Genomic DNA, 27,861 nt, shown 5'->3' with positions numbered 1-27,861 from the left:
TCTTTACATGTTGTTAAAGCTGGGTGTAATTTCCTACTTTTTCTTAGAAAAGGCTGAAACATAAATACTTGAAAAATAAATACACATACACACAGAGTTGCAGTACCGATAATAAAAAGTCAGTGACTCTCCTACATAGGAAATCTTGATTTCCACATACAATATTGAGTTCAAAAGTCAGTGCATTTTCATACAGAAAACAGTATTGCACTTAGATAATAATCCATTAAGTGTGTTTTCCTAACTACATACAGCAGGCGTGTTTGTCCGTTCCTACTGCACATCAGTTATTGATCAACTGTTTGGATTTAGTGTCACAGGAGCAAACGAGGCCTCCAACACCAAAGATGAAGTTTGATATGTAGAGAGTAGTGTAGAAAGTCCACACTTGAATTTGTTTATTTCAGCAGTTCAGTCCAACGCTTATCAAAGAATCTCCTCATATTGTGTCCGGCTCGTCCGATCTCTGAATTATCTTCATTAAACCTTTCACAGTTATCAAAAACCAGGTTCACGTCGATGATGAACGTCTCCAAATTTAAGTACCTGAAATTAGAAATGGTTTACATTTCAAATACTTTGCAGTATTTTACAGTACACATCATATTTGAACAAGTTTTCATGGAAAATTTGCTTTTACACTTGACAGGGAAAAAAAACAACATACTGGTTGTTGGCGAGCTTTTCTCTGATGGTGGAGAAGTCCATGGGTTTCTTGATGACCTTCCTGTATCCAGGTACGGCTTTGTGGTTGACTGGTGTAAGGAAGGGCCAGGCATCCTGATGGGCCTCCAACTCAGCCAGCAGCACTCTGGAGGGAACAATCGGAAAACAAATCTCAGCTCTTTGCACTGCAAACACTTTAAGGTACTTTCATCTGTTGCAAATGATGCTTAAAACATCTTAGATTGGGATTTTTAAAGCATCAATAGACATTTACTCCCACTTGTTTTTGGATGGTAGGATTTCTGACTACAGAGAGATGATTCTAAGATGTGATGATAATGACAATTAGATGAGGTTAAGCGAATGCAGCTAGGTCCAATATGTGCAGTATGTGTTCATACATACCGACATGTTGCCAACCCATGTGTGTTGGCTTTGGCTGTTTTGGCTTTTTTTGCATAGGAGACCAGGCTGTCATTCTTGGCCTGGGAGCTGGACGTGCTGTCGTCTCCCTTCCTCTTCTTGAACTCCTTGGTACCTTTCTTTGGCACACTGTTGCTGCTGGCAGCCTCCTCTTTGATGTGCTCTCCTGCCACAGATGGCTTACCATTTCGTTTTACCTCGCTGCCTTTCTTCCCTCCTCCAGCTGTTTGGCTCTGTTGCTTTCGATTCCTGGGGGACTGACCACTTTCCTGAATGACAGAAGACAAGGACGATTGGGGCAGAGGCACACAATACATAAAGCAATGTTAATTAATTACATATGTACATATGATAGAACATATGATGACCCTTTAGGCAAATGTCAAAAATGTACCAGCTTTGACTAAAGAGTATGTTGATATACCTTAGCCATACAAGTGGGACAAAACCAGTCGCCATCAGGTACTGTGGTGATCTTGGGTTTATGGCAATATGTGTGGCAGCCTTTGTCACAGCCGTCACAGAGTAAGAGCAGTTCTTCATTATCTCCTTTCTCACAGAGCTGGCAGTGCTGGGAACACAAAATGTATGTAGTTAAAAATCTGAACTGAGATTCTTTACATCATTATAAAACAGAGAGTTATGGAGTTTTGTGCAGCCAGACATTTTGAAAGATATTGTTACAGACTGAGCTATTATCTTTCACATACTTTTTTTTTTTCCCCCCATCTGTTACCCACATACCACTTAGAGATAGAAAAGGCTTGTAGATTCCCTTTTTGATTCTTCAAATTATGCACATTAAGAGTCCACAAATCTATAGCCAAATCCATCAAATATTGTTTTTCATACTATAAAACTATCAGTAAATGTGTCTATATATAGAGAGAGGGAGAAATGATGTGGCACTAACCACTTTCATGATGGACCGTTCCCAGGCAATGGATTTCTGCAGCTTCTGAATGCAGAGTGACAGCTGAGCTGAGCTGCGGACTTCACTGAGGGCTTTACGCCATAGCCTCAACCCAGGAGCTGCCTCCTCCTCGCTGCTTTAAGGTCACAGAAAGTGAGAGTGTACCATTACTGTACAGTAATCATGTACACAGTCAGTCACTTTATCTCACTGAATTAAAGACCGGATGACAACCAACATACTTATAGTCTATTTCTAATTAAGTCACATGTCTGCTTAAATTTGAATGAATGTACTTATGGCTTTTCTTTAGGTACCTTCGTTCAATGTTCCTCTCCAGATCTGTCAGCCTACTGACAGCTATATCGAGGGGATTGTTGGGCCACCGTACAACAGTGCTGAGAGGTTTCTCCGGGCTGGTTTCTTTCTGACCTTTATTATCTAGAGCTGGGGAAGAGAAGAGCTTGTGCTCATGATAGACCAAATCCTCCCTCTCTGACTGGGGCTCAGGGTGCATCCAACCCTGAGGGGAGTCATCACAATATCACATTTGGCAACGCAGTAAAGCACAGTCATAGTCATACACTAGAGAAATTACATATAAGATTAATATAGGGAAACCTATCTCTACTGAATTATACTGTAAATAGGTGAAAGGCCTGGATGCTTCCTTGCTCGTACCTTGACCTGCAGGCTTGCAGAGACGACTTTCCTCTCTAGTTCCTCAACTTGCTGCAGCAGGCTAATATCCACGTCCATGGCCTGCTCCTCGACACACCAAGTCTCCACTGTCTTCTCACTCACCTCCTGCTTGTCAGCTGTATCTACTACTGCCACCACAGATGCATAAACACATTACAACAAACTACTTTCTATCATATATTATTTTGGCCTAATTTATTGTATTTTATTCAGTTTTTTTATTGCTTATTGCTTCTGATGTACTTCTAATGCTTTTCCTTTCTATTCCTACTTATACACTATATTGTAATGTAATGTAAAGTGTTTTCATGTGAACAAGTGCCACATTCAAATGGTCAAATAACCATTGTTTATTTATATAATTGCAAGGATGTCATTTGAATCCTAACTTGAAGAGAACACAAGAGAGGTGGATGTACCATTTTTGCTGTTGGCACAAAGCTGGGTCATATACTCCATGTGTTTTTGGATCTGCTTCTGTAAGACCTTTTCCCTGATGCCTCGGCTATGGAGGGCCTTGACCAGACTGTGCAGTTCCTCCACGTCTGATAGTCTCCACCAACCATGCAACATCTCTGACAACACACACAGCACAAATGTAAACTATCATTGCATAATTGTTCAATTGCTTGATGGTTGACTTGTACAAGTGAGTGACAGTGCTGTCTGGGCAGCGAATATTTTTAGTCCAGCATATTTCACTTGTTTGTACTGGCAGTGGGCCATTCTTACCCTCGGGGATGGGCTGAGGACTTGGGTAGTCCTGGGTCTTGGCCACCTCCATAGCAGAAAATGAGGCACAAAGGGGCTTGTCACTCAAGACCTCTGGGGTTCCACTTTTGATGGCCGAGTTGTTATTAGCCAGGGAGAGGATGCTGGTCCCATTACTCTCTGTATGCTTGGAGGCCAGATCCAGCATGGGGTGTAGAGAAGTGCCAGGAAAAGACAGGCTGGGACTTGACGCAGTACTGGACACGTCTTGTTGTGTCGGGCTAGATTGATGAATGCCAGACTTCACTTGCTGAAAGGAAAAATACACACACATTTTCATTTTTGACCAATTTACAACTATGTAATTCCACTACCACATGCATAATATGCAAGACAATCGCTGCAATAAAGCCAAGAGGTCCTTGTGCACTTCCAACATGGGAAAAATGTAACACTAAATAACAGCTAAAATATATCTAATTGTTTCAAAAAAAAAAAAAAAAAAGACAAAAAAAAAAACAAAAAACAAGACAACGTGATTTGAAACAACTGTGGCTGGACAACCTGAAGGACAGATGATTGTAAGTTACTGATTCCACCAGGAGAAGTGTAGCCGACTGTAGCTAAAGAATTAGTGGAGGGGGAGGAGCAGGATTTGGCGCTGATGGCCCATGGAGAAGAGGAGGAGGCCGGAGGACAGGAGCCAGAGGTGACTGAGAACTCATCACAAGGTGAGCGAGGCAAGAGGCTAAACCACTGGCTGCTCTTTTCTGTCAGTATCTTGGAAAGCTGGTCATCATGAGGGATATGTTGGGGGCTGCAGGTTATCCAGGGACTGCCTTTTAGCTGGGTGACACTGAGTGGAGATGGCACAGAAGTATCTGTTTTATCAGTGCTGATCACCTGCTGATAGGTTGCAGATGGAGAACTGCTGGATATTCCACTTTGAAAGGAGAGATATGAGAGGTGAGATGCAGTGGTAGGAACTTTAGCAGAACGACTGTTCAGACCATTGTGAGAGTTGATGTCTTGAGTCATTTTAGCTACTTCAAGGAGTTTGCTGAGCTTTGATAAGGAGCCAGGTTTCTGGAGGAATAGGTTGATACTGCCTTTGTCCTGCTGGCTCTCTGTATCACTGACAGTGCTCTGTACCACACTGGATACCACTGGCTTCTGTGTCTCTTCCAGTTGCCCTTCTTGTACGCCGATCACCTGTGTAGTCCTCTGTCCTTTCTTCTCCCACTCCATCTCTTCATAATCTGCGTTACAAGAAATGTCAGCTCAGAGTGAAAGAAACTGAAACTTTCTATCTAATGCGTAATAAACAAGTAATTAAAAATTATCTATCAGTTTGAGTTTGCACCTTCGCCACTCTCCATGCCTTCAACAAAGATGCCCCCACACTGTGGAAGGACCCAGTAACGTCTCTTGTAGCGGTCCTGTCCAATCGCCATGGAGTGCAGTGAATGAGATGAGTCAAATAGCTTCTGTCTGATGTGATTCTGTTGCTAAAGAGACAGGAAGGTTGAACTACAATTAAAATCACTGCTGAGCTCAGCTCAACAACAAAAAAAGTGTCTAAAAGGTTTTACCTTGTATGTTTTCTCAATCTGTTTCTCCAGTTCCTCCATACTGGCTGAGTGTGCACTGTCATCCTAGATGAAAAGATCTCATTAGTATGAGGCTAGTAGACTGGCTGACATTTACTATAATAAACACTGTATTAGCTGCTGGCTCCAGTAAAAGTATCATGCTGTCACCGACCTCCTCTTCATATATCTCTGCTTTCTTTCCTTTCTTTCCCCCAGATTCTTCCCCATCTTCGTCGTCATCATTGTCTCCTTGGTCCTCACTGTCATCTTCTTCGTCCTCTTCTTCTTCACTGTCCCCTTCTTTTCTCTTGCACTTGTTTCTGGCAGTGGGGATGACAAAGGTGTGGCTGTCCTCTCCTCCCACATTGCTGTCTCTCTTACCGCTCCTCTTGGCATGGATGTTCCTCAGTCTTTGGGAAAAAACAAAGAGAAAATTAAGCATTCAGACTCTAGTTTCCAGTGAGACTTAACTTAGTTGAGATTTCCAGGTTATAATAGCATCAAGATGTCATTCGCTAACACACTTTTTTATTGTGCATGCACAATACCCCAGTACTTCCAGCTGGATAAAGCATATACTCACTTGCGAAGCTTTCCCTCAACAACCCACATGTCCTTCCTCAGGTTGGTCATGTGATCTATGTTTTTGTCAATCTCACTGCAAAGTATAAGAAAACAATTAATAGGTTCTTCTGTGCCCTTTGAAGATGATAACAAGAAAAGTTTGCAACACACTGAAACACATCTGGTGCCCACTGCAAAGTGTTACCACATTCAATGGAAAGTGATGACACGTTGTTTGATGTAACCTGATAATCAGAGTTTTGTCATATTCATTTTTTTTTTATTTAATCAGAATTTAAGCCCTCATAAATCAAAGAGGGAAATGCATTGTACTTTTGGGCACACAGATTAACTTAGTTCCTTCAAACACATAAAAAACATTTGTTTATATTCAATGATTGAGGTAACGCAAATGTAGCAACTCTTTAAAAGGACCAATTTTAATTTGAGTGTTTGTTTATTTTACATGATGCATTTAACAAGACTACTGACAAATGAGAGAGCTTACTATATATTAATATTTGCCAAATTTACTGACCGAATTACTCACAGAGACAGTGTACATGTGCCAGAATTAGCCAAAAGCTAATATTCATTTGTAGCAAATTGGAAAAATTACCAGATAATACAAGTGTCAGAAAGTGCATGAACATCACCTGATCACAGCTTTACTGCCACAGAGCTCATTAACCAGGAAAGCTAGCATGGAGAGCTTCTGTGATGGACTGTGGGCCTGAAACGGCTTAGTCCTGAGGCTGAGGGCCAGAGCAGCCAGCTCTGTCTGCTCACAGTGAGCCTCCATGTAGATCTGCAGGATCTCGGACACATTGTCTCGGTTGATCTCCACATTAGTCAAGTGGTCCCCCAAGCAGGTTTTGCTCTAAAAAAAAAAAAAAAAAAACAGTGTTTGAAGGATGGTGTTTAGTTGGTTAGAAACCCCAAGAAACTAGGCCAAGATCAGTGTTTGGTAGATCACTGTGCTTTTGAGTAACGTTCTCCTCCTGACATACTTAAGCATCCCCACATCTAGTGGTGTGGCCATCTTATGTTCTTTTATGAATCTCTCTTTTAGTGTGCACACAACCGATTGAAAAAACCCTTTATTATGGGTAAAATTATGTAAAATCATGTAAAAGCATAATTACATTCTGCAGCACAGCATGGAGAAAGAGAATTGAAGAATTAATTAAAATTAACCTAAGTAGACTTCATTTAATTGCACAGACCCAGTGCACTGATAAAACCTAATGTGTTCTGGATAGTTGAGTAGGCAATGCACTCGTAAAAAAACTGCAATGGCAGCTACAGTCATGCTGTTGCCAATAGTCCTTTAATTAAATGTTCTAATATCTAAAAAAAGTAAATATCTTAAAAAGTTAAAAAAAACTACTTCTCTACTAATCTTGCATTGGTTACAAAAACTGTAAAAACTGATTTTTGCATGTCTGTGTGTGCATACAGGTCAAGCAATCAACAACCATACAAGTTCTAAAACTGCAATGACATAAACTTACCTTGTGACCTGGTGGTAGACCAGGATCACAAACAGCTGCAGAGAGCATGCTTGCCAGCAGGTCCTGCACCTTGCCTGTACTGTCCCCAATGTTGAGTAACCCCACTTGCAGGTCACTTAGGTTGAGCGTGATTGATTGTGTATCCAACCCCAGAACTTTTCCAAAGCTGCACAGAAAATGCACCACCATCAGGCAGTCAGAGAAGGCGCTTCCTGGTAGGACCAGACCAGGGATACGAGATAACTCTGGAAGTGGCTGGAGACAAATAAAAAACAAATTTCATAAATAAAACTTAGTGTTACATTTATAATCTTTCGACAATTTCTTACTAGTGCCTGTAAATACTTTAACACCAGCTCCTTTCACAACATCATTACTTTAATTAACTTTTATTTATTACAGTTTTGATTAGAGAAGTATCGGACAGGGAATTTTCTTTTAAATATGAGTCTGTTTCTTTAATTAGTTCGGTTAAGGTACAGAAATATTGTGAATACAAGTCCTGAATTTTCTGTTTACATTTATCAGTAATGATCATCATGTCTTGACATTAAGAGCCACTTGGTGGCAGCACTTCAATCTACTGTACATCAGTTTTGCTTTTAATAAACTCTAGATGCTTCCAGAGACAATTAGCATTGGCTCTGGAGCACCAGAAATAATATATTCATCAAAAGCTAAAGTAAAAAAAAAAAGGGAAAAAAATAAATTACCAAACAATCTTCATGCTTATAGCTTCTACAGTGATTATACTGATTGATTTCTATCTCAAAAAAAACTGCAGACCGGTGCATAATTACATCTACTCCACAGATGGAGACTCTGTGCTGACATACATGGACTGTCATTTTCATCTGCCAACAGCTCCACAGTGTGTGAATACCTTATGATCTGCTAAACACATGTCTTCATTTGGCTTCCTCATCTCCTTTACTTTTTCCAGTTCCAGTCTCTTGAGCACTAATTTCCTTTCTTTGTTTAACCGTTTCTCATCCTTCTTCTCTCTCTTCAGACGCTCCTTCTCCTAGGGCCAAGACAAGGTATTATTGATATTGCTGTGGACTATTGTGCTCAGAGTTGCTTGGTCAGGAGGGACACAATAAAAAAAATAAATAAATAAAAACAATATAACCTCAATTAATATAAAGCTGAAACATCACAAAACCTGAACTGACAAAACATTTCACTAATGTTGGTTCTGGACTGCTGTACTCCACTACAGAATGAAACAGAAGAAGGAATGAGCAGAAAATCTGTTACCCACCTCTGCTTTTTTACGTGCCTCCACGGCCTTCATGAGCATCATGTGCTGCCTGCGTCTTTCCCTTTCCTGGTAGAGGGCAGAAAGTTTCTATTCTATTTGCAGTTTTTATCATTTGAATAAAAGCATCGAAGCTACAACATACACTATGAACCATACGTCATGCACAGAAAAGTAGCAGCATACTGTCACTGTCACTGCACACTGTGCTGTAGTTTAGGTGTTACGACATTCATGATAGTGAAACCAAATGGAACACAAAGATGTACAAAAAGCAAATGAAGGCAGGAAATTCAGACACAAAGCATAAGCACAGCCATTATTGATCTGAGCATGATGGCAAGCAACTGTGTTTTAGAACTATAAGTAGCAAATATTAAGTGCTACAGTTATACAGACATTTACTAGCAAAATTCAGTGCATCTCTTAAAGCCAAAGTATATTTAGTGAGAACAATGACACAAATGACAACAACCCTGATAAAACATTAGGAAAATCTGTAGGTTAAAAAAAAGGCAATTTTGTTTCCATTAACTTAGCTTTTTAAATAGGAGGAAACAAACACTGTGTATATTGACTTTATCACAAGGTAAAACTGAAGGGTAAATAGATTTTAAGGAACCCAATTCAATCAATTCAAAGAGGAAACAATGTAATAGGTAGTTGGTATTTGTTCATGCTACAGTGGAGAAGAGGCATTCTGTGTCTTGTTCTGAGACAAAGTGCAGACATATGAAGTGCATTGTTCTGAAAAAGCCATGCAGAGTGATATAGTATGACTGCAACCAATGCTACACATAAAACATTGCTTTTATGGCAACCATTTATCACAACACGTTCACAATGCCTTGTTAAATGCGCAGAAACAAACATACCCATACCATATCTAGTCTATGCCTCTGCAACTCCTGGTAGAAAGAGTTGGCAAAGTATTAAGAAACAGAAAAATCACACCAGACAATTAATGCAAGAAAACAAAAACAAAAACAAATCCAATACAGGGTAAAATAGAATTACACAAAAAAATCCCCAAAATGTAATTTGATAGGATATAGTGTACAACTGACAATCAGTTAAAAAACCTTCTCCAGGACATTTAAGGTAATCAACAAAACAATGGTTTTTAGTATAATGTGACTGTGGGCAAAATACCCACCTGGTGCTTCAGTATAACAGCTTGCAGTCTTCGCATTTCCTTCTCCTTTAAGACAAAGATTGGCTGAATTAAAAATCTAAACATATGCATACAAATGTATATGGCTGGTCTCGGTAAGGTGACAATATAAAACAATTTTCTCATGAACCTCGTCTTACTTGCCTTGTTTCGTTTCTCCGCCTCCAATATTTTGGCACTGGCTGCTGCTTCTTTTTTCTTCATTTTTGCCTATGTGCAGTTCGCAAAATGGGATTCTAAATTATACATCAGAAGTGACGTATTCTTTCAAAACGCTAACAGCATGCACACCACAATATAATAAAAACATATATAATAAAGAAAGTTAAAACTTATTTATATAAATCTGGTTTGTTATTTTATGCACAAGTCTTGTGTTTGCTAGATTGCTTTAGTCTGTTTTCTTTTGTCATAATTAACTGCAGACACTCCACACAAAGCTAGATAAAAACAGTGGCTCATTGATAATATGCAATCAAACACAATGAAATTATGAGCAATGAGGTGATTATTCCCTCCTATTAACAATAAGACAAATGGATGCAGCTAGTATGAAACACCAGCAGGTACTAAGAATAAATTAAGATTAATTTCCACCAGTAATTATAGCCCCAATGAAATCCCGTTAAGACCTGCTTGCCAAGCATGTCAACTGAAATTTGATAAAAGCTAAGATACTTCACAGTTTTTATTAGTGAGGGGATGGAAAATAGGTATTTCACTTAGCCATGGTAAACTCTGAGCCTCTTCTTATTTAATGAAATACCGCATTTTTATATTAAGCTCCATCACAGTGTAAGGAGATTTTCACATTCAATGGCAATTTTGCAAAAAACCAATTAGGCATTAGTCACATGTACTCAGTAGATGTGACCAAAAGTAGGACCACATAATTTAGGAACAGCCTTTGGTTGGCTTTTTAAAAAACCCTATCAACAGCAGAAAGAAAGTGTTATACAATGTTTCTGCAATAACTTTCAGGACAAACCTCAAGAATTTGCTGTGCACGCCGTTCTTTCTCCATACGAATTTGCTGAATGCGCTTGATCTTCTCCTGGTAAAAGGATGAGGGCAAGATCAAATGAATTAACTGTTAAGTCATGCATGTTATAGAATGGTGGAGGGGAGCGAGGTGTGGGGTGAAGAAGCACTGTGGCTCTATGCAGATGAGGTAGATGCAGGAAGGATAGCAAATTCCCCTAGAATTCCAAAGCAATTTAACTGTGCTTAAAACCTATTCGCCTTGAAGTGCACAAACTCAGAATATGTAGAACAGAATAGAGCAGCTGTAAATAGTTTTGAAGCTCTGCACAGAAAATTAGACAATGCACACAGAGAAGAATCCTTACTTGTTGTTTGACAAGCTTCATCTGTTCCTTCTTTTTCCGCCTTTCTTCAGCAGCTAATATTGCTAGAACACATAAACATATTAGGCTCACACACAGTATTTGACTTAGTGCAGAGACACTGCCCATCCATAAAAAAAGTCACCACATGGATTTAACTAAGCACATAGGTAAGAGCCTCCCATTGGATAATTAATGTATGGATGATTAAGTTTTGGTGCTAACTGATGCAATAGGTTCAGCAATGGTATGTAACCAAAGAATGAGGTCAGCTGACTTCCTGAATATACTGAATGATCAGGTTATTCCATCAATGGATTTTTTCTTTGGGATGGGCATATTCCAGGATGACACAGCCAGGATTCATCAACTCAAATTGTGAAAGCATGGTTCAGTATGCAGGACACACCATTTTCACACATGGATTGGCCACCACAGAGTCTAGACTTTTACCCCATTGAGAATCTTTGTGCAGCGGTCTGACTCTCCCATCATCATTATCATCATTATCATCAATACAAGAAAAATGAATGCAACTCTGGACGCGAAGAAATGTTGAGACATTGCAGAGGCCTATTGAAACGTATTAAACGTAATCAAAGCTAAAGGTGGACCAACGAAATATTAAAGTATGTGACTTTATTTTTGGACGGGCAGTGTATTTGACTGAGCACCAGCTTTTTACCTTGTTGTTTCCTTGCCTCTTTGGCTGCTTGCACCATGGCCTGCTTCTCAAGTTTTCTCATCAATTTAATCTGAGCTGCCTGTCGAGCTATTTCTGCAATATGATGAAATAAAAAATGTGAAACAGGAAATCACAGACCTTATTTGAGGTAAAAACTCAATCAAATCAAATCAACCTACAGATACTCCCCAAATCAACTCTAAACGACCTCCAGAGAGCCTGGCCTTTTTGCAGAGAGCTACAGTTTTTGTATGCATGTGAACACCAAGAGTAAATGCTTAAGATCAAGATAGTGGTTGATCTAGAAAGATGACTTTCCAAATTGGTTTTAAGGTGCTCACACCAAAACTTTAACCACTTACATTTTAGTTTAAGGGTTTGCACTGTAGCTAAGCTGGAAATGTCCGGTGACAAATTAAAAAAACAAATGCAACAAGTCACAAAATGACAAAAATACAAAATACAGCCAACTATTGTATGAGTTTTACACTGAATTTGTTCTTTAACAGGTGTTACTGAGACGTAACTATGGCGTAAACTGACCCTGAGCTTCCAGTCTGCGTAGCAGCTTGGCATCTCTAACATCTTGGAAGTTGTTTTCACTAATGTTTAGAGGATGGTCCTTCCATTGATTGGCTCCAGTGGCATCACCTGTTATCTCATGCTCAGATTTTGGGCGCCGGTTATGCCTCCCATCCATTGCTATGATGCTAGGGGCAATCTCTTCTTCAGCCAGCAAGCACCATTGTAAACCCTGCGTAAAAAAACAAACAAACAAACAGAAGGAATAAGAAGTAAAAACAAAACAAAACAAAAAAGGATGACTGATTGCTTTCATTTATGGTTGATCTTGCTGACTTGTCGTAACTTAAAGCAACATTCTTGGAAACGTGTAGGAAATAAACAACATGCAGCAGAATTCATTTATGTGCTTTTCCTACATTTAGATAAAAACAGAGTTGTTCTTAAAATATATTTTAAATATACATTTCATTTTACATTACGATTGTATATCAGCAGATAGGTAAATGTTTTTGCTTTTGTTTATTTTAAAACAAACATATACGCACAGATTTTTATCAGTACAATTTCACCAATGACACAGAGTGTACTGTAGATCACATTACAACTGAAATATGTATTACATTATATGTATATTTACATTTCCATGTATGATTAATTTACATATTTTCACAAAATCAATGAAATGAGGAAATAAATCTGAACTCTAGATTACTAAAGCATGATGAAAGTTCATCCAACAGTGGTGTGTTGGAAGTTATATCTAGTAACACAAGACCAAACAAACAAAAAGATTTACCTCTGGTCCTTCTCTGGCTTCATAGAAGTCACCAACTTTAATTTTTGTACTAAAGCTGAAGTTTTCCCGTGAGATTTCAGTTATTCCATTCCGCACTAAGTACTGCACACAAAAGAATAATACATATTAATTTAACCATATTAAATGGTCAGTCACCACACATTTGGTATTTTTTCACTTGAGAGCAATTGCATAAAGCTTCAGCGATGCAGTATATGCGTGGCATCATTTAAGGTTTTAAATCTATAGGCTCTTTCCATAAAAAAACACAGTAAATGTTGATTCACCTTGATTACATCGGGATACTGGCGCAGCTTCTTTCCACATGGAGCTAAGTAAGCTACCTCCCCTTGCAGACGACCTGCTACAGTCCTGATCCGTGTCTCTCTCTGCCACCTGTACATAGACACGGTTTAAACAAAAACAAAGCTTGTTAAAGCCCTTTTCAGATGTCATTAATACATAATTTATAAGTATGAATATGTACACACATAAAGCAGGAACTATCAGTACTTGGACATTCTCTCATTCACTGCGGCAACAGAACAAGGAGACAAACAATGTACAATAAATTATGTGTGTACAGCTGTGTAGTTTGTGGCCTTGCAATCCTTTGACCCTTTTTGTAATCAGACTCTTAAATGGCCATGAGCCAAATGGGGCAATTCCTCAGATCCATGAGCTCCACTGGAGTGCAGCCATAGTTTACGTTAAAGACATGTGGGTTGTTATTCCAGACAGAGCAAGGGCTGAAATACAGTCATGTGGCCTCTGTTTCCTGTGAACCTGCTGATGAAAAACATCCACAGAAGATGAAAGGCCGCTCTGATCCAAGGCTACAGAAGTTGTGGGCATGGAGCTGTTAATGTTGTGTGTCTGTGTTGATGCTGGATGCAATTAACCCCTTGTGTTGAACTGCTGGGCCTCATTTTGCTTCCTGCCCACAATGACTTATTTCTCGAGACTGGGTTTTTATGGCCTCTTAAAGCAAAGCAAGATTTTTTTTGTAGTCACTGATGAAGATGTAACTGTCAAACCAGGAACTCTAGCAATGCTTTTTAAAAACAATTTCAGTATTTCCTCTGGTAACATTTTCTGAATCTGACTGCTGCTTTCTTGGCCACTTAGTCACATTTACATTTTTTGTTGGCGCCGTTTTCTGTTTATTCAAAATCAAACTGTTGTACAGTATGTGGCAGGCCCAAGAGGTAAGATAATATATGCTATGGGTGACTATATGTCTTAGGTTGCTCCTGAGAAGAAAGCCTGGCTGTTGCTGACCTTTTAGTAAAGGTCACTAGTCTGCTTTCACTGTAACTCCAATTTACATAAACACAAGCAATACAGCAAATATGATAGTAAGGACAAAAAAAAAAAAAAAAAGAATGTAAGTGAACCTTTTGGAATTTCATCGCTTTCTGCCTTGATTTGTCATAAAATATAATGAACAGATATAATGTGCCTAAAATAATAACACAAAAGAAATTCTAACAACCAACCTCACAGAGCTAGTAGAAAAAGTATGTGTATTAATCAATAATTGATTCCACACCTCCAAACTAGTTTTCTTCCAGGGATTCTAACACATGACTGCAATTAGCTTTTTGGAGGTTGTTATTCACATACTTTTTCACTATGACCTGTTTTTTTAGTTGTTCTCAATAATGACATGAAACACCAGATTTCTTTTGTGTTATTATTTTAGGCACATTAGGCACATTTGTTAGATGAAGATCAGATCATGTTTTATGACAAATTAATGCAGAAAACCATGAAATCCTAAAAGGTTCACATACTTTTTGTTGCCACTGTAGTCAGAGCACATCATCAGAGCATCAAATGAAGTGAATGCATGGTATCTCACCCAAACTTTAGAGGCAATTGTAGACTTTTTTCATCTGTTACTCTCCTCCTCCTCCCTGATCCTGAAAGCAAAGACAAACAACTCAGTGCTTTTTATGCCACCAGCAGAATCTGGACCGCTTAACAAAGAAAGGGATGGGATTACATTCTTCAAAATATGAAAACTCTACAAAGGATATCCTCCTAAAAATATTAACAGTTCTATGTGAAAGCCACCTATATGTTTACATGACCCAGCACAGTGGAATTTTTCAACATTAGACAGACAACATTCAGAGCTTACACAAGAAAGACAAGCACAGGAACAGAGCCAGTACTTTAACAAACCACTGCCATAACAGGTACTGTATAATGATTGAGTTGGGTTGTAGTGATTTCTCTTACATGTAGAATTTTATAGATATCTCTTTAAGATCATCAGTAGCATACAAGTGCTATTACTCAACAGCAATGCTTGAGGGAACACAAAATGAATATTTTTCCATTACAGCAGGTCTGAATCAAGCTCTTTAGTAATGTACAGTAATATACTCCATGACTCATTCAGTATCAGATTTATAAAGCATCTGGCTGGGACATTAAAGCAAGAGCAGCTGAAGATAATCAAAATAATGATGCAACAAATTTCTTCCAGAGATGTCATTTTAACCTGGAACTATCCATGTTTTTACACTGGAAAATAAGCATCCATCATTCCAATGAGTGAGAGAGAAAGAGAGAGACATTAAAACTATTTGCTGAATTTGGGTAATGTTCTGCTTTTATCTAATAGAATATATAGAACATTTTCATGAAGCCTGAATTACACATTTACTGAACTGTAAACTGAAGCTTGAAGCAAGTAATAAAAATTATTGACAAATTTGGCCTTTACCTGACAGTGTGGCAAATGTAAAAGATGGGGATGGGGTACTGTGGTTACTCGATGCCTCTGAGCTGGTCAGCGTGGTGCCGGTATGCAGGCTAAGAACAGGCTCGATGATTTGCAGGTTAAGTGGGGGGCAGTCAGCTGAGAGGTTCGAGAAGGACTTGTGAGTTGAAGCTTTGGCTGGTTTCAGGTTAGTCCTTTTGGTGTTGCTATCTGCTTGTGTTTCATTATGTTCCTTTTGGTCATCCTCAGAGCCATCAGAGCCACTATCCAGATTGTTCCCAGACTCTGCAGTGGGATTCCAGAAACAGAGAGGGAAAGAGAGAAAACAACATTCTTCTCACAACCAAAATATACAGAGCACTGCTAATTACTCAAAGACATCACTTCTTACAACTTATGCCTGCATTAACATCTTACCAGTGGCATTATTTTGTTAAATGATTCTAACCTGACAGACTACTACCAGAGTCTTCATCCTCAATATCATCGTCATCATCATCAAGATCATCTAAAGAGTCATCTGAGTCCTTGCTGCTGTGGATGTCAGACTCACTGTCTCTGACCAGACAGGAGGACTTGGTTTTAGGGTGGCTCTTTGCTGCATGCAGAGATGCGAGAGTACTGGTCTTCCTTGATCTATGAGCAACTCCTGATGAAGCAGACGATTTAAGAGGAGAAGCTGAGTTGCCTAATCGTTCCTTGGCGCCAGTGCTCAAGTTGATGGGCACGGGGTAGTGAGGACTGGTAGCTGCCAGGACCAGCTTTCTGTTACGGATGCTGCTATGGCTATGAGGCAAAGGGGCATCTTGAGCTTTGCCGTGGATCACTCCATTAGGGCGACGGTTAAGGAACAGATTGGAGTCAGTGCTGTGTGGGAGAGAAAGCAAATGGTTGCTCAGTGAATCTGATTAATATTTAGGTGGTGTCAGCAATGACGAAGAGAGTGCAAGATTTTTGTGACTTTTATACCAGTTCTGGCTGGTAGGTCGAAGGGAGAACGCCTGCCTCAAGGATTCCTCAGAATGGAGGAGCTTCATCTGTATAAATGCAAAAGAAAGGCAAACAAAGAAAAAAGAAAGTAATTACACAAACTGTCACTCACATTGCATTACTGTGGGCTGTAAATGAAGGAATATAAGGTGTAATAAGAGACAGGGACAATAAAGAGCAGACTCAATCCTGTCAACAACAATAAAGGAAAAAAGGCTGCTGTTGAAAAATATTTTCAAATTGTTTGGCTTAGTGCCATTGTGCGACTCTAGCTGTCATCTTCTATTTGCTGCTATTGTCATACTCTGGCAACCAAAAGCCTGTACTTTAATGTACCACCATTATATGAATTAAATCCATCCTTCTTAGAATAGTGACAATAACCAAGTCCTGTAAAAGACGCCAATTTATCTCTCTTGATAACAACCATTATAAAGCATAATAGAGCTAATTGCTTGTCAATTTTGTTAAGTTTTCCCAATGCATGTACTACATTTACATGCATTGTCACATTTAGCCATGCGGTGGTCAGATTCTCATGCAGTATAATAAAAGCAACGAAGATTCTGTTTAAGCATTAATTTTCTGCTCTGAAGAAACTTTTTTTTTTTTTTCCATGACAATGATGGACAAAAACTAAAAGGATAAACATGCTTTACTTCATCAGAGTAATTTATTTTTGTTTCTTAGATAGAATTTAGGAAAAAAAAAAAAAAGGCACAAGTACCAATGTAAATAAAAAGATGGAAGTCACCTGTTTCAATTTTAAACTATGAAATGAGCTTTCATCTGGGAGGTTTCCACTGCTCTCCTGCATGATATCAGCCTGCTGCGTGTGCTTGGTAGAGTGCATCAAAGCTTTTGGTTTACGTGAAGGCTTTGGTGAAGCTAACACTGGAGGTGGTAGCGAAGAGAGGGAGGGAGGTGTTGTTGAAGACAGAGGTGAGGGTTTAGGTGAGGAACACATTGACAGGGATTTCCTAGAGGAACAGAGGTCCAGAGGTTTGGCAGAGGAAGAGGCATAGCTATGCTTTGGTGAGGATGAAGCAGAGGAGCTCTTTGGTGAAGTGGAAGGGGGCAATTTTTTAAGTGAGGTGGAGAATGAGGTGGGTTCAGGTGGGGTCTTGGAAAGCAGAGGGGAGTTCCTGTGGGATTGTGCTGAGGCACTGTTGCTGCCTGCTAACCCCGTAGCCTGGATGACACTGATGTGCTGCTGGGCTTCGTCCTCTTCGATCCTGGAACACTGTAGAAACAGAGCTCTGGACTGAAGCCGGCCAGCAAGCTGAGATGAGTGCTGGAGGCTGTACAGGGAAGTCAAAGGAACATTGTCACAATGACTGTCCACTGGAGTGGAAGGTCTTCTCTTTGTGCTCTCTGAAGTGTTCTGTGTCAGCCGCTGAGTAGGAGGATGAAGAAAACAGGAAGAAGACAGCATGTCATGTCAGCTCCTACTGAGAGAGCCTTACAGCGTCAGGCTCTGTCAGCTAGCACATACATCCAGATTGCCACCCACTACAAAGGCTGCGTTTGACAATCTGACTAAAATTTACTTAAAAAGGGAGTTTTATGCAGAGAAACTTGCACCTTTCACAAAAACAACAGACATAAAAAATACAAAATATTTCATACCAACATGATTTCATGTTTTATGCTGAAAATACAACTACACAATGGCAATGGCAGGTATTTCAAATGTTAGACAACTAATAAGCTGTAAGTAAACTGATTTTCCTGACTGAATATTCATGCTGAATATTTAAACACCAGTAATTCAACACAGATGTGTCTTACTTCAACTTTCAGTTTAACTTGACCCTCTTTTTCTGAATCTGAGTCTTCGCTGTCAATGCTCTGGTCATCCTCCTCATTATCATTGTCCTCCTCCTCCATGTCATCAGAGTCACTGGTGGTGTCCTCACCATCACTGGAGCTACTTGACAAAGATCCGGACTGGCTGCTGCTCATGCTGAAGGTCTCTAGTGGTCTTTTGTTGGGTTTCTAAATAATAGGAAAAGTCAAGACAGAAAACAGTCGAGACATATAGCGATGATTTTAGTAGTAAAGTACTGGGGGAAAAAAACAAAAACAAAACAGTTAAGATCTTGAACAAATATTAACCTTTTCTTTTGTTTTCTGAACAGTCTTCTGGTGAAGCTGGTCCAGGTCCTGACAGCTCTTTTGACTTCGACTACCACTGGATTTGCTTTTCCCCCTTTGTGCCTTTACTGGAAAGGAGCTGATGTTCACAGCACAGCTCCCAGTAGGAGACGAGGCACCCCTACCATTCGCTGTTCCCTTCACACCTACAGAAACTGGCATTGGACATTTCTTTAGATGTATAACTAGATATAACAATATAACAGCTAATAAACACAGGAAGGCTACAGAACTTAAGATCAGATTTAAAATGTCAGCAGCATTTCAATGGTAAACTTGCTGTTGGTCAGTTTATTGTTATTTATATGTGTGAACTTTGGCACTAACTTGAAAATTTTTACCTGAGCTAAGTGCCTGTAAGTGAACAGGATCATGGTTCTTGAAGGTTGATGCAAATACAGGATGCAGAAGTGTAGGGAAGAAGGCTCCTCTAGTAGGTGCCTCCGATGACCGCCACCAGTCTGTAGTGGTAGAGTGAGATACTGTACCGTTAGGCATAAATACTCTATTACTAATATGTAATTATAATGTTGTCCTTACAATTAAGACTAAGATACAATAGAGTAAGATCTCAAAACAATTTGCGTTAAAGACATAGGAAAAGTTATGTTTGCCATGAAAACTGCATCTTCACCTACATTATTAAAATTTAAGTGCACCCTTACCTGGAAATGCACCAAACTGGGAATGAGCAGCCAAAGAAGACACACCCAGAGTACCAAGGCCTCCAAATTCAGAACGTAAACCTGAATTTGATGTGTAAAGCCCCAAAGCTGGATGGCTGATTATGGGAAAACTGTTCGAGCTGCCAGACGTATTTGAACGTTCACCTGCTGTCATCTGTAGCAAATGGTCTGGAGAACAAAGGATTTTATGTGGTAATCAGATATCTGAATACTCCATTATGATATTCACATACAATAAAAGACAAAGCTTTGATTCTGCTTGATCTGTTCAAAACTACTTGACTAAGTAAGAAACATTGTAGTCTGGGGAGTGTGACTCATGGGGATTCTAGGTCTGGCACAACCACATAACAATAGGAAAAAAAAGATGAACAAAGAAGAACAAAAACCATGCTTGCTTTAAAAATAAAATAAACAAATGCACTACCAAAGCTAAACTAAGCTTTCATGAGGGAAATATATCCAGTGTTAGTTATCAGGACTACTTCTAACAGAGAAACCAGTCCAGCCCTATTTACTAGATCATTAAAAACCTAGGCCTGTGCAGGAACGGACATGATAAAAGCAAAGCCCAGCTGATTTGTTCTATAAATGCCATGGTATCTAAGCTAACACTGTGTCTGATTGCAAGCTATTCCACTGTACTGACATTATCAGCTGCCCATCTGGTAAGGTGGCATTGGCTAAAATTCACAGACCAATTTACCCATCAACACCATCTGGCTAAACACTTCTATATTTAGGAGGTGCTGCATAAATTGTTTTTTTTTTTTTTTACAAAGCCACAAAATGAAAGCAAAGACAAAGCTTTTAAAGGCATGAAATCTTTTACATAATTCTATCCAAAGGGGTGTTGCCATCACTGAATGTGTGATAACTTTCTTTTATTTCCCACTTGGGATGAGTAACCTCTCAAAAAACTTTGCAAAAGAACAAGTTTACTTGTAACTGGGCAAATGTATGCGCATGTTTGGTGTAGGGGTCTGTAAGTGAATAATTCATGAGAATGTTTCTAATGTGTTCCTCATTGTGATAACACACACACACACACACACACGCATGCACACACACAAATTACTTCTTGGGGCATCATGAAGGGAAAAAAATAATCACAAACCACAGTATGTAAATTTGCACATTAATTTGTGGTCAGGGGTAATCTGACAGCTTATGCATCACTGCTGCTCAATGCATAATGTCTTTGGCCACAATTAGTATTCAGAGAAAACAAGAGGATGTTGGCGGCTGCATGCACAGTGTGAGGCTGACAGACATGTCAAATCATGCAGGATAAACTGAAGCTAAAGGTTGTCAAAAGACATCCACAAGGGCGTACGCAGCTTTTTAAATTGTTGGCATTCATTAGTTCAACAGCATTTCCATTCCTATCAAAATCGCCTATGACTTGACTGGAGAAAGGTGTTTTAAGCCTCTTAAGCCTGTCACAATTATAGTTCTGTGTTTTTCACAACATTTAGTTGGACATCAGCTCCGAATAGATTTACTTTGTCACTTTTTTATTAGAGTAGAAGTATAGTTATATAGTACAGAGTAATTATGAAGTCAGTCAGAATGGTACATTCATCCATCCATCACCTATTCCTACTTATCCTTGAAGGCTGTGGGGAGGCTGGAGCCAATCTCTGCTGACATTGGGTGAGAGACATGATATACTCTGGACAGGTCGCCAGTCTATCACAGAGCATGGTGCATTCATTTACATGTATTAGCTTGTGAATTTTAGGCTGTATTGTGTATGTATGACTATGAAATCTGCAGCACTGCACACTCAAAACCCCTAAATTATAAGCCCCCCAAAATATTTTCTCAAGCTCAAAACAGTAAGTTAATATGCTGACACAAAATGAAATAATACAACAGAATAATTATCGGAGTCACACTTGATCCAAATGCTGTGTTTCCTGTGTGTGTGTGTGTGTTCTTACCACTGTTGGTCACAGGGGAGCTGTCTGCAGGGCAAGGGGCTGGGCTGCACTTAGAGGAGGGTATCTGGGGTGGAGCAAGGGATGAGCTGACTGAAGAGGATGTCATGTGAATGAAGCATGCTGAAGATGGGGAGGACAGTGTGTCTCCAGACTCCATAGCTGTCAAAACAATGCAGACAACACTTAGAGATACACAAGATGACATTTACCATTTACCACATTATATTATAATAAATAAAGATGGCCAACAATTCAAATAATTCACGGTCACTGTTAATTGATTTTGATAGGTACTGTAGGCAGGTATTGTAGTGACGCATTTAGTACTATGACTAGGTGATTCATCAATCTACAGAAAATGAATCGTGAACTATTGGTTGTTTTAAACAACTCTGTTGAAATTAATAATTTCATCTAACTCATCTTTTTTGTTAATTCTAACAGATTTAATGACTTTTTCTCCACACCTGAAGAGTTCTGTCTGATATAAATGCAGACAGTGCATAGAAAACATACAAAGCAGTGCAGTAGATGCAATAATCACATGTCATACTCAATATGCAGTAGAGCAGAGCACACAAGCCGCTGGTTAATATCAAGGGTTTTCAGAGCTCTTTTATGTAAAACTGCTGCCACATAAGCTGTGATCATCTACTGAAGCTGTGATCTTCAATAGAAATTTCAATCTTCAGCCTCTTAGGAACAGAGTTTCTTTTTTGTTCCTTCACAACTTTTACACTAAGTCCATACAGATGAATAAACAGTATTACTGGTCTCAACCATTTTCTCTGATGACTCTTACAGCACTGATGTTTTACCCATCACTCAAATCATGCCACAGAGATTCTAGTTGCTACTCTTTCATCACAACCACATTTCAAGGATTTTCCATTATTCATGCCTTTTCACATCCCACTAATCAAGTCCACATCTGAAATCCTCTTTAACGCATACATCTAGATTGTGTTTCACAGCTCGGCTTTGTTATAGTGATGTACTTTACACTAACAACTTCTAGATCTCCTTGGTGATTCTCCTATGCACAAGGAAAAAGGAGCTGCTGATTAATTTGAGGAGACAAAGCTACACACTGAATAGCAAATATCATCCCTCAGCGGGAAGAGGACTGATGGGACATAAATGACATGAACACTGTAGCTATGCTCTACTGGATAAGACAAAGTTTTCTGTGATATTGCGAGTGGGAGTTTATGTGGAGAAAATAACAAAGGTGTATTCATATTCATAATGTAACACTAAAAGATAAATAATAGCCATGAGTCAAGCTAAGATGTCCAGCAAGCTATGTATCCGTTAGGGATCGGCAGTACAAAGCATATATGCAATTTGGTGGTGACAAAGATAAGGTAATTGGTCTGTTATCTGCTGATATCCTAATAATTAGACACACACACAAAAGACAGGCATACCAGACATCCAGCTGGTTGCAGATCAGATTAAAGAACCTGCATGCAAATGCACAGGAGATGTTTTACAAAACAAATGACTCTGACTGGATCAAAGTCGTGTTCACAGCAGCATTGCTGCAGTTTGCACAAAGTCGTGTATGACTTCACAAACACAACATAGGTTGTCATCTCCAAGTGCACGTCACTTAACAGGAAAACAATCATTATAAACAGAATGACATTGTAATAAGACAAAGCACAAAATACCGCCAATCATTTAAATGCAGGCTGCTATACTGTGACTATTCAAATAAACAATCTAACCTCAGTTTCCTCAATAGTGACTGTGTGAAAGCATTTTCACAATACTGTTAGGGTTTTTTAAAGATTTTCTTTTCTCTTTTTTGTGCTGAGTGCTATAAATGAAATGCTTCAAACTCTCACTTTGCAAAGTAGCTTGTGCAATACAATAAGGAGCTTTAAAACAAAGTCAAAGTCAAATAACATGTCATTAGGGGCTGGGAAAATATACTTGAAAGGAAAGGGAATTTTATATTCATACTCAAGTTCATAGGCCTCAATGCATTAACAGAGATATATAGGGTAAGAGGTGTAGAAAGTGCTTGCCCATGATATCCTTCTGCAATATAGCACACTGCTGATACTAATAATGATAATCCAGTAACAGTGTCATTAGCGAGAGGAACAAGTATTAATAAAAAGTGTTGTAACACTTTTAGCAGATGGAGAGTGGCGTCACTCAGAGGTACTTGCCCCAATTTGTGGAGTGATGAAAATGTGAGTGGAAAAAATAAAAATAAAATAAAACAAATAAGTTCTAAATTGAATTGCCATAAATCCCTAAAAGACTTCTGATTGGCATTACATCACAATGTTAAATCCACCTCCTCAGACATTAACATCGTCATGATTGATTCTATACATGGTTGCTCTGACACCAGCTGCAGTCTAACAAACCTTGCAAATGACTGCTGGTGTCCATCATCCCACTTAACAACATTAATTCCTTCTGCTACCATGAAAAAATAGCAATGCCAATCACTTTGGCCTCAGTGATTTTCTGGAAGGGATATAAAAAGTACTTTTAAGAACAGAATGGCATTTTTTCCCTCTCTTCTCACTTTTTAAACCATTCACTTTGCTGTAATGGAATTCAAACACATTCAAATTCCTGCAGTCTTTCATTTGACATTTAAAGTTAAATGTAAAATTATTATAATATGCTCTTCACCTCAGCAAATTACAAACTATACTGTTGCTACACATGGGAAACAATGTCCTTTTAGTATGCAGTGTTCAATTTCACCAAGTATGCAGAGATGAGAGGACTTTTCAGTGATTAAAACATTTTATTGTTAAACAAACAACATTCTGCATACAACCTGATTAACCATTTGTCACAGGTTTGCTCTTGGCGAGGGCCCCTTTTTTATGAACATGCTGCGAGAGAAAAGCAACCATGTGCTTTCCATAAGTTGTGTTTATGAGTGTGAGCAAGGATGGTTGTCATCAGTGGTTAGAGAAGTCTATGCAAAGCTACAGTATGTTGTACCATGACTATTAGCACTGGGTGGTAGACAGCAGAGGAGACCCTCTAGGACATGACAATGATATTGCAGTGGTCTCACTGTCACACCAAATGTGATCAATAGCAAACCCTGCCCAGGTTTTACTAAACACTTTTTAACACCATCTATTCACTGATTTGGCTGCCTCAGCTGGTCTTTTATGCATTAATGTAATCACATCTTTGACCTTCTGTACAAGAACACACACATGCTGTGTGCCCAGCAAAGAAAATCCCTCTAAGCTCATATGTCAAAATAATAATCAATTTTTGCTGTTGTAAATAAGCCATAAAACACAAAGTGTAGACATTATGCTAACATCAGTGTTCAGAACACATTCATCCTTTGGAGAGACCTTGATATAAAAATATATATTTCTGCTTGCATCAACTGCTTCAAACAAGTATTGCATTCTGGTAAGAATACAATGGAAAAGCTGGTACTGTAGTTAGGGAAGCAAATGGAGACTGATGAATGACACAAGGATGTTTCATAAAATGAATTTGTCCTTCACAGCAGCATTGCTGCAGTTTGCATGTGGATCATTTTTGTGACAGGTTATCCAGGGGGTGGGATGTGGCGCCTGGAAACAGGGGTTTCACATGTTCTGCACAGATATTCATCATGCACATGCTGGTAGAGCTCCTGCTTACTGCTGTCCAATCAATAGCAAGCATTAGGCATAAATTGTGTAGCTCAGCCTGCTGTTTTTAATTAGACACATAGAGAGAAGCAAAAAAAAAAAAAAGTAAAAAAATAAATAAAACTCCTTGTATGTCCCAGTCAACTGCTTATTGTTGTTTCTGAAAATTTTGACGTTACAGGGATGATAATACATTGTTAGAGCAGTATATATTGCAAAAAAAACACAACTTAATACAAATGGTATATTTAACAGTTTAAATGTATCTGTTCAAGACCAAGTATAAACAGATACTTTCAAATACTTTATATTTTCAATGTTTTCTAAAATAAGGTTAAAAGACAAGTGTCATGTGTGTCATGCAGGTATGGAGTGTGGATTAATAAGGAAAAAATAATAATTTCAATGACTGTAGTATCAGGCTGCAACATAACAAAATTGAAGGTGGTCTAAATACGTTCTGAATGCAAAATAATACAAATAAAAATGCCTTTGTCTTTTGGTATGCAACAAAACTACATGTACATGTACTACATGTACAATATACCTGTAGTTCTGTAAATCAATCATCTGTTAATCATGTGTTTGTGGAAGGTGATGCGATTCTAGCTATGTTTAATGCCAGGGACAATGAGTATTAGAAGAAATCCAGGGTTTCTCAGGCTTTAAGGCTTGACACTCTAGTGTCAATAACTACTTCCATTTTAAAATGATCAAACAAACGGCTTCTTAAACAGAAAAACACAAGGGCTAACAGGGATTTTCTCCCCACTGTTGATGTCCAACATAAAATAAAAGACAGCTAAGGTCAAGGTAAACATTGCTGTTTCACGGCTGTTTTCTATTTCCCTGAAGAGAATAACATCAATCACATAGCAACCATAAGGGGAAGTGGGACTGCAGTGTGCCAAATGAAGCAATAAAACACATCCCGAGTGTCCCTTTTAAAGCATTAGTCACACAGTATCCGTATGTCCACTGCTTTACTGAAGCAGACAAGGCTGGTTACATTCAAACAAGCTCCAATGCACGTACTTAATGTCTTAAACGAAGGTCACTAATAGAGAAAAGATAATCAGTACATCTAATTTACCTCTAGAATTTGGCACTGAAGCCTTACAGTAAGATAATGTAATTTTGGCAAAAGGGGAAGAAAATTTACAAATAACTGAACTTTTGCATCAGCCTTCTAATAGAGATGCAAGTGAGCTGACACTTCACATCTGTACATCAGTTGTTTTGATCTGGAGGACCATTGGATTACACCTCTATAACAAATGCATGGAACACACAGAAACAAAGGCCGTCAGCACTCCTGAAAGACCAGAGCAGGTACGATTAAGATAACAGGGAAATACCTAATAGAGGTGTGACAGTTTTGACACATTCCTCACACTCTGCAGGGAGGTCTGAGGCTCAAGAGGGAACATAGAAATATAAACTAGAGCAACTTTAGCTGCTACATTCACCTTTAAACTCAAAGGTGAATGTAGATCAAACCCTCCTAACATCATTAGCGTGTACGTCACAGAAGAAATACATGAAATAAATCTTATAGAAAAAACATCTGTTAGTCATGTGTTAGTGAAAGGTGGAAAAAATCTCTGAACAATTTTAAAATACTCTACCTTTAGTTAGAACTTAGTTAGAACCTCCCACTAGCTGATAGGTTTTCCAGTCAAATCTTTAGAAGCCATTCAATGAGAAAAATAAGCTATTTACTCCTAGTGCACAATGCCACAGAGCTCTTAGATAATTATATATGAGAACAGAAATATTGAACTTAACAGATTTTCTAAATGTGAGACATTTTAATTCACAATCAAGTCAGGAGATTCTCTAATGAAAAATCTGAATCACCGGTGCCAGTTGCAAAAAACATCATACAGTAGTACAGGATTAATAATTTCTGCCTGGATGGAGCTGTCTTGAAAAACTGATCTGGTTGGTACAATGTGATTAAAAACAGTAAGCTTGTGCAAAAATCAATAAGTGCAGAAGGTAATTTTCCGCTTTTCTGAAAGATTATTTTTCATTATTCATGATATACGAGTCAGAACTCACCTCATAAGACCTGAAACCAACTAAAACAATATTAGTTAGGGGAAAAGTTGCAAAAATAAAACTAAATTGGTTAGAATTAGAGACTCTAGGTTATAGAATAGTGTATTTTCATTATGGCTGATAATTTCAGTTAATCATTAAATTAAACCACAAGCAAAGACTGGCAACAACACTGCCAATTTTCATTTTACTTTCCAATGGACGGTAAAATGAAACCAGTAAGGCAGTGCAACTGCACAAACTTGCAGGTTTCCCTGTGATAAAGCTTGGTGCAATTTCCTGTACCAACCCTCTACAGACCACAAACATAAAAGAACAAGAAAAGAACTATACAAGGTCCTCTTTGTAATGGTTTAACCAATTGCATGAATGAAAATGAAATCTGAGACAAACCCAGTCGAAAATTTTGCACTGCTACATATTTAGGATAAATATGATCAAGATTTACAATTTATCATAGCAGGGTGGCAATGGTGTAATAGGAGGCATTGACTGAAAAATCTGTTACACAGACAGTCCCTGTTGACATTCTGCTTCTGTTAGTCATTGCATCAAAGGTTATCAGAGTGTTGAAGGCAAATATCTAACAGTTTTGTCATCCAGACTTCTTGTTCTTGTTACCACAATGTTATGTTTCACATCATACAGCCATTTTAGGAAAGTAATAAATGAAAGTTAAGTTAAATACACAGAAAAATATATAGGGCGTTTTGTCAAAATAAATACATTACTACTTATGGGATGAAATAGGACAATGGCTTTGAGATGAGG

At 38.7% G+C, this 27,861-nt stretch overlaps 1 protein-coding gene across 4 annotated transcripts in view; it reads right to left on the bottom strand.

The window, feature by feature from the left end:
- Positions 1-53: 53 nt before the first annotated feature.
- LOC113172926 (bromodomain adjacent to zinc finger domain protein 2B) overlaps positions 54-27,861 on the bottom strand; it is a 39,882-nt gene continuing 12,074 nt past the window's right edge. For 3 of the 4 annotated variants that reach the window (XM_026376015.1, XM_026376016.1, XM_026376014.1), the window contains exons 2-38: positions 21,386-21,544; positions 19,419-19,607; positions 19,095-19,214; positions 18,715-18,908; positions 18,388-18,594; positions 17,351-17,992; positions 16,576-16,643; positions 16,055-16,473; positions 15,610-15,891; positions 14,737-14,797; positions 13,160-13,268; positions 12,873-12,974; positions 12,095-12,305; positions 11,552-11,644; positions 10,870-10,931; positions 10,509-10,574; positions 9,665-9,730; positions 9,503-9,547; positions 9,228-9,254; positions 8,350-8,415; positions 7,969-8,109; positions 7,086-7,340; positions 6,228-6,451; positions 5,591-5,665; positions 5,180-5,417; positions 5,008-5,070; positions 4,779-4,923; positions 3,980-4,674; positions 3,437-3,725; positions 3,124-3,279; positions 2,684-2,832; positions 2,320-2,525; positions 2,003-2,138; positions 1,514-1,660; positions 1,072-1,358; positions 668-811; positions 399-546 (exon numbers count right to left, since the gene is read on the bottom strand). In XM_026376015.1, coding sequence (XP_026231800.1) covers positions 399-546; positions 668-811; positions 1,072-1,358; positions 1,514-1,660; positions 2,003-2,138; positions 2,320-2,525; positions 2,684-2,832; positions 3,124-3,279; positions 3,437-3,725; positions 3,980-4,674; positions 4,779-4,923; positions 5,008-5,070; positions 5,180-5,417; positions 5,591-5,665; positions 6,228-6,451; positions 7,086-7,340; positions 7,969-8,109; positions 8,350-8,415; positions 9,228-9,254; positions 9,503-9,547; positions 9,665-9,730; positions 10,509-10,574; positions 10,870-10,931; positions 11,552-11,644; positions 12,095-12,305; positions 12,873-12,974; positions 13,160-13,268; positions 14,737-14,797; positions 15,610-15,891; positions 16,055-16,473; positions 16,576-16,643; positions 17,351-17,992; positions 18,388-18,594; positions 18,715-18,908; positions 19,095-19,214; positions 19,419-19,607; positions 21,386-21,542 — 6,684 coding nt within the window. In that variant the 5' untranslated portion in view covers positions 21,543-21,544. Of the gene's footprint in view, positions 547-667; positions 812-1,071; positions 1,359-1,513; positions 1,661-2,002; positions 2,139-2,319; positions 2,526-2,683; positions 2,833-3,123; positions 3,280-3,436; positions 3,726-3,979; positions 4,675-4,778; positions 4,924-5,007; positions 5,071-5,179; positions 5,418-5,590; positions 5,666-6,227; positions 6,452-7,085; positions 7,341-7,968; positions 8,110-8,349; positions 8,416-9,227; positions 9,255-9,502; positions 9,548-9,664; positions 9,731-10,508; positions 10,575-10,869; positions 10,932-11,551; positions 11,645-12,094; positions 12,306-12,872; positions 12,975-13,159; positions 13,269-14,736; positions 14,798-15,609; positions 15,892-16,054; positions 16,474-16,575; positions 16,644-17,350; positions 17,993-18,387; positions 18,595-18,714; positions 18,909-19,094; positions 19,215-19,418; positions 19,608-21,385; positions 21,545-27,861 lie in introns of all 4 variants that reach the window. The other variant, XM_026376013.1, reaches the window with a different exon arrangement.

This window comes from Anabas testudineus, chromosome 21, assembly GCF_900324465.2.
Source record: "Anabas testudineus chromosome 21, fAnaTes1.2, whole genome shotgun sequence".
Classification (NCBI taxonomy): domain Eukaryota; kingdom Metazoa; phylum Chordata; class Actinopteri; order Anabantiformes; family Anabantidae; genus Anabas; species Anabas testudineus.
Note: the sequence above shows the minus strand (reverse complement) of the source record. Positions and strands in the feature narration are given on the sequence as shown.